At 45.9% G+C, this 10843-nt stretch overlaps 1 protein-coding gene across 1 annotated transcript; it reads left to right on the forward strand.

Moving 5' to 3' along the window:
* Window positions 1-4652: 4652 nt before the first annotated feature.
* LOC308157477 (extracellular calcium-sensing receptor-like) lies at window positions 4653-10256 on the forward strand (the record flags this gene model as incomplete). Its single annotated transcript, XM_080531034.1, has 11 exons — window positions 4653-4876; window positions 5878-6169; window positions 6413-6655; window positions 6808-6903; window positions 7044-7359; window positions 7508-7680; window positions 7797-8027; window positions 8194-8317; window positions 8687-8880; window positions 9102-9380; window positions 9828-10256. The coding sequence occupies 11 exons, from the start codon at window positions 4653-4655 to the stop codon at window positions 10254-10256; spliced, it is 2601 nt and encodes an 866-aa protein (XP_080387160.1).
* Window positions 10257-10843: the final 587 nt, after the last annotated feature.

A 10843-nucleotide genomic window follows, 5' to 3' on the forward strand; every position in this document is an offset into this window, starting at 1 on the left:
CAACCAATAGGCTATACAATTATAACCAACAACCAATATGTGACAAACCGCAGACCATGTTATCCTGGATTGCCCGGTGTACCACCCACCCAACGGGATGCATGGTCTGTCGGTATTAGATGACGAGACGATGACGTGGCTTCTGGAGGGGTGTCCAGAAATATAGCCCGGGTGAGCCCCTCAACCAGGTCTCGGGGTGGTAAAAGGGTAGCCCCTCGGCCCCGAGCCTGGTGGAGTGGAGAGGAAAAACAACTACCCATACGCCGAAGAAGAAGAATATGTGACAGCTCCTGGTGAAATGTGCAACGTAATTTTTCAGTTTACATGTGCTTAAACTACAGATTGTAATCTTTCAAATGATGTGTCATAGGCCTACATTGAAATCGGAGAAAGATTGAACACGACAGGCGTATTTGAATGTCGGTGCACCCCAAACACTGAATGGGAGAAAAGTGACTCTAAACGCAGCCACAGCTACGAACGCTGCTAACAGCTAGCGGCTAACAAAACACATCGCTACGAAGGTCTAAACTGTATTTTAATAACATCACAACATACTGGGAGAACATCGATATGCTAAAAACACATAACTACACATAACAAGATGAACACACTTCTTGCTTTTGAACACGAGCTAAAACGAAAGTATGTTTACAAGTCAACTCTCCCTTACCGGTAGCCTATGGCAAACGAGAATAATGAATCCAATACACAAATTATAAGTGTTTAGTGATCGTTAAACTGTTGTTTATTATATCGAGTGGGTACTTTAAAACTTCAAGTTGAAAGCACCAAGAAGGACCGCCTCGAAATTCATCGATGTTCATGTCACGTGCTAGCGCTGTTGCCTTCATTCGAATAGTGACTGTAGAGACGCTTCTACTTGCTGCTCTCTGTTCAACAACCCACTGTTCGAGTTTGTCCTCTAACTGTGGCCATCTCGCTTTGTTCCCTCGGAAACTCTGTTTAGTCTTCTTTACTTGGCGCAGGTCATCTTCTTGCTTCCTCCACTTCCGTACCATTGATTCATTAATGTTGAATTCTCTCGCTGCTGCTCTATTCCCATATTCTACTGGGTGACTGACAGCCTTGAGCTTGCTGCTTGAACTCTGCGTCGTAAGCGTGTCTCTTGAAAGGTGCCACAGACTCAGTACCGGTTACTACGGTAGCCGTAATGCTGCAAGCGGTGCGGCTTTGTAGTTTACCAGTCGTACTGAAACATTTTATTATTATTAAATTGTTTTTATTGGTTTTTCATACTGATTTTTTTTTGGGGGGGGGGGCGTCCTGGTTGAAAAACGTCTCTTAAGTGCCCTTTTGATTGGCGAAAATGAGAGGACATGCCCTATTGGTGCCCCTCCAATGGTCTAAACTTGACCATGTGCACTGATGGGGTCCCATGTTGTGCAGTAGGTGCCCTTTTTTTCTTTTCGCCCCTGCCCTTCAAACAGCCTGAGTTTGTCACTGATCAGGACTGCAGTCACTCCCTATATTTCGCCGTAGACTGAAGACCTCCATCTCTTAAGGCGACACCTTAACTGTCCCTCCTGAAACCTCTCTGTTCCCTCTACCCCCCTGTAGAGTTTCTCTTCGGTAAATAATAATACAAAATAGAATTCTTCCTTCTTCTTGCATTATCACTGCCAATGGCCTCTGGCCCGAGCATAGATTACTTTTTCTTGCAATGACTGATGGATAGATGATTCACTTACTTAGACAAATGGATTTGTTGTAAGTTGCTTTGGATAAAGGTGCTAAATGCCAAAAACGTTTTGTAATTCTAGTTCTCCGCTGTTGGTGACAGTAAGGTGACATTTTTTATGCAATTTCCATTAATCCGATGACAGCTCTTGTTGTATCATCTGCAATATTGTACATTCATCACTCAATGTCAAATGTGCAGACACGCACACCCACACCCACACCCACACCCACACCCACACACACACACACACACACACACACACACACACACACACACACACAGAGCCCTTCAGTGATCTTGGACACTGCTGAATCCTGAGATATGGCGCTTGAGGGAAGTTTCTTACCTTTCTGACCCAAGTGTCCTCTTTTCTCCTAGTGTTGTCGTGGTGGGTGTTCTGTCACGCTGGCCAATAATTAGTGGATGTTTATATCTGGGAGGGCACATTGGAATAGAGCAGGAGTGGAATACACACTCTCTCACACACACACACACACACACACACACACACACACACACATACACACCTAAGAGGTCACATTTAGACATTTCAGAAATCAAAAGGGAAGATGACTGTTCCCATAACAACCTTTTCTCTGTAGGCCTGGTCCCAGCTGTGAGAGGCCCAGTTCTCCTCCTCAGATCTCCCCCAGGAAGAGCATCTCCAGCTGGGGCTTGCTCCCCTCTCCCTCCCCTTATCCCCGGGGAGTCCTGGAGCTCATGGCATGACCTTAGTCATAGACTAAAGCAGGTAGACAGACAGACAGACAGAGGTTGGCAGTCAGGCAGGCAGAAAGACAGGCAGATAGACAGAGGTTGGCAGGCAGGCAGGCAGAAAGACAGGCAGATAGACAGAGGTTGGCAGGCAGGCACAGACAGACAGACACAGTCAGACAGACTTATATCGCGTCTTATTCCAAAGCGCTTTACAATGGCCTCTCATTCACCCATTCACACACACATGCACACACCAATGGCGGCAAGCTACCATGCAAGGCGCCGGCCCGCTCATTGGGAGCAATTTGTGGTTCACTTCGACAAGGACACTTCGACATGTAGCCAGCCGGGGCTCAAACCGCCGATCTGCCGACCTTGCGATCATTAGACACCGGCTCTACCTCCTGAGCCACAGCCGCCTACAAACAGTACACTAAAGCAGTCGTAGACTAAAGCAGGTAGACAGACAGACAGACAGACAGAGGTTGGCAGTCAGGCAGGCAGAAAGACAGGCAGACAGACAGAGGTTGGCAGGCAGAAAGACAGACAGGTAAGACAAGACATGGAGAGGATGATTCTGGATTTTCCCACAAACATTTCAATATCACCATCTATCTATCTACTTGTATTACTATGTATTGATTGTGTGTATTGATGTTGTATACTGACTGACCTCACATAAAAAGGGACAATATAGTTATTGTACGGCATTTGTGCAATGCAATATCTCCGACCTGTTTCTATGATTAGGACATGAAAGACTCATGAAGGACGTGATCCACCTCATTCTGCCCTGTGTCTTCTAATGATGTCAAACTCTTCACTGTTTATGTCCACCTCTCTGTTGTGGCACCTGTTGACTGCAGATATCTGAACCCATCTGGAGCAGCGAGGCACGAAAGCCAGTCACGCACAGGCTGGTAGAGGGTATAGGGGAGAGGGGGTGTAATTGGATGATCACTTTGCTGACCTAGTGGGGAACATGACAGAGGATGTTCCTGAAAATGACAGCTCTCTATTTCTATCTGGCTGACCCTTCTGAATTATATTAGACCTCCCTTCACATTCTTACTGCACACACAAGACCTACTAGACACACACACACTCACACAAAACGTCCACCCACCCACACATAGGCATATGAACAAGGTTGTATAGAGAGAGAGAGAGAGAGGTGGTATCGTGATCTCATGCTCTCAGCATTCCAATTAGGGTGATCGACCTGTGTCACCGCAATTGCTCAATTATTCCCATCACCTCCTTGACCATTGACCCACAGTCCCACTAAACAATACACTTAGAGGAAGCCTCATCAAGCAAAAGACTCCCACTCCTGTCTCAGGAGCTTTTTTCCATTATTGATATGTATACGCACTCTTTAGTGCAGTTCTATAAAAGATACCTAGAAGAACCTCCATTCTCTCTCTAAGAATGACTGTTTATCTTAAGTTAATTTTGCAAAACTACAAGGTACAGTAGTGACAATGCTTACTTCTTTTAATCGTATGAGGAATAAAACAACATGGGTACATCTGTATATTATGTACAATGCGTCAATCAATGCCAATCAATTGTGTTATTGAATAACAAGCGCTACTCTCTTCACTCTCTCCTGGGCTTCTTGTGGGGCCATCCGTCCCGGCTATTAGATCTAGCTCACATGGGCTTTCCTGAATTACCCCAGTCCTCCGAAAACAACCTCAATTGCCCTGCCTGCCACTGCATGCCCCTTCTAATGGCCATGTGGTTGTTTTTTAGCCAGGGGCAATTCTCTCTGTATATCAGCAGCTGCCCATTTCTCACTCTTTCTCTGGCTCTATCTATCTGTCTATCTGTCTGGCTGGACATGCCACTCTGCCCACACCTCACACTGTTCAACCAGGTACAGGTTGTGTGTAGATGCTGCGGTCTCCACTGGATATTGATGCCCATCGCTGATGCTCGGTCTCAAGTTGGATGGTGTGTGGTGTTAGCTGCATCAGAGCTGTGTGACTCCTATTTGGGGATAAATGTGAATACTAAATGTTATTTTCTTTTAATATGGGTTACTATTGTAAATGTCTGGCCATGAGTGTTGATTGTTTTTGGTTGTTTTCTAACCATGTTGCTGTATTCTGTCTCTTCAGGTCATGGCTACTTTGCTGCATGCAGTGTTCATCATATTGTATTTAATTCTGTCCTCCAGTTGAGGGGTTCTCTGCCTGCCCTTGGTCAGCTCTCTTCCCAGGCGATGTGCCTCTGTGGCTGGCTGTGGCTGCTGTTCTCGCTCCATGGACTGGGTGGTTCCCAGGGGCTGGGTGGTGGGAGGCCCTGTCAACTCATGGCTAAGCCTGTCTCAGACAGTGTTTATCAGGCAGGAGACGTGGTGATCGGGGGTCTGTTCCCTATCCATGCGAGTGCACCGGAGCCTGAGTTAGAGTTTAGGAGCGTAAAGAGGAATGCTAGCTGTACAATGTGAGTGGTTTTTACATGTGGACAGCTTTTCTCTTGCATCATTCTCCCTTAATCTTAACCTCTAATGCTCTCTTCCCTTTACCTCTACATCTTCTTCTCACAGTGCTTTCAGTAAGTATTTACCCCCTGGACTTTTTCCACATGTTGTTGGGTTACAACCAGATTTTGAAGTAGATGTCACTAACGTACACCAAATGCCATAGTGATTTTCTTTGTACATTTTTACAAATGAAATAAAAATGAAAAGCTTAAATGTCCAGAGCCAATAAGTATTCATCCCCTTTGCTATGACGCTTTAAATTAGCATGTCTATGAATTGAGTCTACCTGAGTCCATGATAATAATTCCTGTGATTTCGGAATGTTTTTGTTTCTACAGGGGCTCTGATGTGTGTATGAATCAATTACACACTGTGTGGATCAGACTGTCATTACGAACTGAGCAAATGAAGAGCATCTGCTCAAGGGGCCCTGAGGCCTGGGGAGATATTTTTGCATTTGAGCTCATTTGTGTGAGTGTCATAGCAAAGGGGGTGAATACAAATTGACTCTAGACATTTCAGCTTCTCATTTTTTATTAATTTGAAAACATTTCAAAGTAAATGTTATCACTTTGACTTTCTGGGGTATTTTATGCAGATCAGTGACTTAAATTAAATCTATTTGAAAGTCTCCAAATGTGGAAAAAGTCCAGCAGGGTGAATACTTACTGAAGGCGCTGTATACCTATGTTAAAAATGATCCAACCCTAACCCTCTGTCTTAATCATACTCATCTCCTAGTTAATGTATGTACCTATAAACAATAGATGCATTCCCAATTGCATGTCCTGATTCATGCATACTATGTAGCTATACTGGCAGGGGGATGGGGGTGGGGGGGTGGTCCAATAATCTCTTGAATCAGGACACGATAGAGAATGCGTACCTACGTGTATAAGTAAACGCTTTATTTAGGAAACTTTTTCCTCTTTATCTCTCTCTTCATCTCTCTCCACCTAAGTTTCTACGAGCGTGCGTACCGCTGGCTCCAGACCATGATCTTTGCGGTGGAGGAGATTAACCGTAACCCTGCCCTCCTACCTAACCTCACCTTGGGGTACCTAGCAGCTGACACTTGCCTGGCAGAGAGCACCACCCTGGGGGCAGCCCTGGCCATGGTGACTGGCCAAGAGGCCTCTGTGTCGGGCACAGAGTGTGGCTCGGCCCCTGAGGTGCCTGTCATTGTCGGAGACGCCCGGTCGTCAGCCTCCATCGTAGTGGCACAGAGCCTGGGGGTCTTTGAGATTCCCATGGTGAAGACACATTTAAATTCTCCTTCCCCCTCACACACACACGTGCACAATCACTCGCACAATCACTCGCACAGACACACACACACACACACACACACACACACAGACACACACACACACACACACACACACACACACACACACAGACACACACAGACAGACACACACACACACACACTATATGTATATTACATTATGTATGCTGTACTGGATATTTTTATTCTCCTTTCTGTTCTCTCCCAGGTGAGTTACTTTGCCTCCTGTGCATGTTTGAGTGACAGCTGGAGGTACCCCTCGTTTTTTCGGACCGTGCCCAGCGATGCCTTCCAGGCGAGGGGCATGGCCAGGCTGCTGCGTCTGCTGGGCTGGTCCTGGGTGGGACTGGTGTCTGGGGATGATGACTATGGCAGGTTTGGTCTTCAAATGCTTCTGGAAGAGCTCCGTGGGTCAGGGGTGTGTATCGCCTACTCTGAGGTCATCCCCAAGGTACCATGTGATGCTGTGTTTACCACTCTTTCTTTCTCTCATCTCCCAAATGTAAATGTATGCTCTCTGTCTCCCTCTGCCTCTCGAACTTTCCTCTCTCCTTTTTGACTCTCTCTCTCTCTCTCACCTCTCTTTTCTCTCTCATCTCCAAGGTCCGATCACAGAGCAGGATCAGAAGGATTGTGGACACGGTCCGGACATCCTCTGCCAGAGTCGTGGTGACATTTGCTATCTCACAGGACGCACTGGTGAGCTCTCTTATTACAGGTTACCCACCCTCAGTCTCTGAGCAACTTTGCTACTCAGTTGTTAGTCTTTCTTCAGGTTTTTATTGGTCTCGTTATGTCTGTCTAGGGGTATCTTCATGCTCCTCCGATCCTGTCTCCAGGCTCTGCTTGAGGAGGTGGTCCGCCAGAATGTGACAGATAGGCAGTGGATTGCTACCGAGGCGTGGGTCACCGAAACCACGCACTCCGCCCCACAGAACCTCCCTATGCTGACGGGAACCATCGGATTTGCCTTGCGGAAAGCCAACATTCCCGGACTAGGCCAATTCCTGAGACGTCTGCATCCTGACGGTGCCTCACACATGCACGACCCTTTCCTGAGGGAATTCTGGGAAATGCTGTTCGGGTGCTCCCTTGGGTTTGACCACGGCGTGATCCCATCGCCAAGGCGACAGTGTTCAGGGTCAGAAGCCATAGGTATGAAAAACTGTTAGAAAAAAGTGTTATATGCTTAGGAAGAATGCTTTTGATTGAGACAACATTGTACAGCAATTTTTATTTTGTGATATGTGTACTGCCGTGACTTGGTTTGTTCCTCGTGTTTCTGTGTTTATAACATGAACAGGTGAGGGGGAGAGTCTGTATGCGGACGTGTCCCAGTTGAGAGCCACCTATAACGTGTATAAGGCAGTGTATGCCATTGCTTATGCCATACAGGACATGCTGGCCTGCCAACCAGGGGAGGGACCCTTCTACAACGGCCAGTGTCCAGATGTCAGGAAGCTTCAACCCAGTCAGGTGAGAGTAAAGACAGTCCTTGTACAATATGACCTATATTGAGAATTATTTGAAAACGTTTTTTAACAACCAAATACATTCTTTATCTTGTTTGTTGTTTCCAAACCCTCTTCCAGATTGTCCACTATCTGAGGGGGGTGAACTTTACCACACCTGTAGGGGAACCTTTAAACTTCGATAAAAATGGAGACCCTCCTGCCACTTATGACATTATCAATTGGCATATTACACAAAATGGGATGGTGAAGTTTGACCAGGTCGGCTATTTTGTGTCCTCTGAGGGATCTGACGGCCAGTTTCACATGGACATGGAGAGAACGGTGTGGGGTGGTGGCAGTGTGGATAAGGTAAAACTGCTGGAGTTTATCTTTCTGAGGCAGACACAATGTAAAGACTACTACATAGAATGAAGTAGAAAATGTGTGTGTAACCATTAAATGTGCTGAATGTACTGTCTAAATTAATGTGTAATTAGCAGTGCTAATGATGATTCCCCCCTTTCACCCCCATTAGGTGCCTGTGTCAGTGTGCAGTACTCCCTGTCCCCCTGGCACCTGGAAGGCGGTGCAGAAAGGGAGGCCAGTGTGCTGCTTCGACTGTTTGCCCTGCGCTGAGGGAGAGATCAGCAACGAGACAGGTGCTATACCACTGAAGAGTCATTCAAGTCAAGAGAGGAGAGACAAGTACCACTGCAGATGAATTCCAGTCACAGAGAAAATAAAAAATATATCCACTTTCAAAAAGATTACTTTGAATGGTGCTGAGAGCAAAGTAAAAATGACAACATCAAGTACAAGCTCCACTGTACAGTTTTTCTCTAAATGTTTTGAATTGTTCTTTTGCACCGTTGATAGGATCGCTGTGTTTAGACCCATTTATCATGTAATCGAATTATGATATATATTATTATTCTTTGGATGATACTTTCTTTTTCCAGTTTGGGATTCCAACTCCAATTCTAATTCTAATACCAACCCAAATTCCACTTACCCTCCTCCTCTCTCAGGATCGGTGGAGTGCAGCAGGTGTCCGGAGCGTTTCTGGTCCAACCGCGACCGTACGGCCTGTGTTCCTCAGCAGATTGACTTCCTGTCCTTCAGTGACACCATGGGTGTTGTGCTGGCCATCATCTCTGTTGCCGGGGCAACACTCACAACTGCTGTTTTTGCCACCTTCTTTTGGCACAGACACACACCCCTGGTAAGAGACGGCCAAGACTGAAAAAGATAGCATTTAGACAGATATCAAGTGGCACTGGGTTCTTGTGTATGTCTTCACTGTGTTTTGAACATTTGTGTTGTTAATCGTTCAAATTCCTCTTCATAAAAGAACGAAAAGATTAATACATGGAAATCACTTTTCTTAATGTTTTAATTTTATTCCAGTCATGACATCACTGACCCCTCCTTGCCGCATTCTAGGTGCGCGCCAACAACTCTGAGTTGAGCTTCCTACTCCTGCTGTCACTCAAGCTGTGCTTCCTGTGTGCGCTGGCCTTCATTGGCCGGCCGGTGGTCTGGTCCTGTATGCTGAGACACACTCTGTTTGGGATCAGTTTCGTGCTCTGTATCTCCTGCCTGCTCAGCCGCACTGTGGTGGTTCTGGTGGCCTTCCGGGCCACCCTGCCTGGAGAAAACATGATGCGCTACTTTGGCCCGGCTCAGCAGAGGGTGGGCATCTCCCTCTGCACCCTGATACAGGTGCTGATCATTGTCTTTCTCTTCAGATTTGAGACAGTTGTTCCTTCCGAGTTTACGATTAGTCATCTGTATGCCAGATCTTGAGTGCAGGTATCCCCCACAAAAATAACTGTAAACTGTAACTGTAAATTGTAAATTGAAACTGTAAATAAATCAGTTTATCGCTTCATACGAGCAACACCAGAGTTGTGGGCTTGAGTCCTGCATTGGCCATATAAGTATATTACAGTATATGTTGACAGTGAGTCACTTTGGATGTAAGTGTTTGCTAGATGGCCTTACAGTTAGATAAAGTGTGACCCTTTGTGGCCGTTGTGGGGTCTTGATTTACTAAGTTGCAGGTCTAAATTAAAATGTTGTTTTTTGTATTGAATATACAGTATGTGTCGATTGTGCGTTACTTTGTTTGATAGCAGCCATTTTAATTATACAACATTTTTTTCGCAGGTTCTGATCTGTGTGCTGTGGCTGTGCCTCGCCCCGCCTCGGCCTGCTGTGAGAGGGGACAGAGAGGGTCATGGGTCCAGGGTGGTCCTGGAGTGTGCTGTGGGTTCGGTGGCTGGTTTCTCTCTGGTCCTGGGGTACATCGGCCTGCTGGCCTCCCTCTGCCTCCTCCTGGCCTTTCTGGCCAGGAAACTCCCTGACAACTTCAACGAGGCCAAGCTCATCACCTTCAGCATGCTGATCTTCTGTGCCGTGTGGGTGGCCTTCGTGCCCGCCTACGTCAGCTCCCCAGGGAAATACACGGTCGCCGTGGAGATCTTCGCCATCCTGGCCTCCAGTTATGGGCTGCTGCTCTGCATCTTCGCTCCCAAATGTTTCATCATCCTTCTCAGACCGGAGAAAAACACAAAGAAACATCTGATGGCCAAATAAGACCTTTTAAGGTTTCAAAATAAATGGGTTAGGGCTTATTGATTAGGGTATTAAAACATTACTGTTTTGGATTTCATGGCCACCAAAAGTTCCAAACATCAGATTTCCTCACAAGGAAATCAATTAGGACCTGTTGTTCACACCATTCACATTATGGGCTATTGACATACAGTATGTTCACACAGGTTTTGTCTATAAACTAATAATGGTTTGGAATTGAAATTCTTTAACAGGATTCCTCTGTTAACATAAGAACATCTGATGGCCAAATAAGACCTTCTGTGGTTCCAAAATAAAGGCGCAGCTCAATTTTTTTTATTGACTGGCACTTTTATTGACTTGGATATTGTCATTAACGAAATCTTGGCACACTCAGGATCAATGCAAAATGTCGATTGATTGAGCTAAGCTTTTGATCGCAAGATCTTCATCAGAGCATACATCTCCTGCACCTCAGCCACTGTAGGGTGTGCGAAAAATTGTTATTGACTAGGACATTAAAACATTACTGTTTTAGCCTTCATGACCCCCAACAGTTCCATAATTTTTTTTTTGAAGGACAGACTTAGATTTACAGCAGGTAGATT

Source organism: Nansenia antarctica (assembly GCF_963989245.1).
Source record: "Nansenia antarctica genome assembly, chromosome: 5".
In the NCBI taxonomy this organism is placed as follows: domain Eukaryota; kingdom Metazoa; phylum Chordata; class Actinopteri; order Argentiniformes; family Microstomatidae; genus Nansenia; species Nansenia antarctica.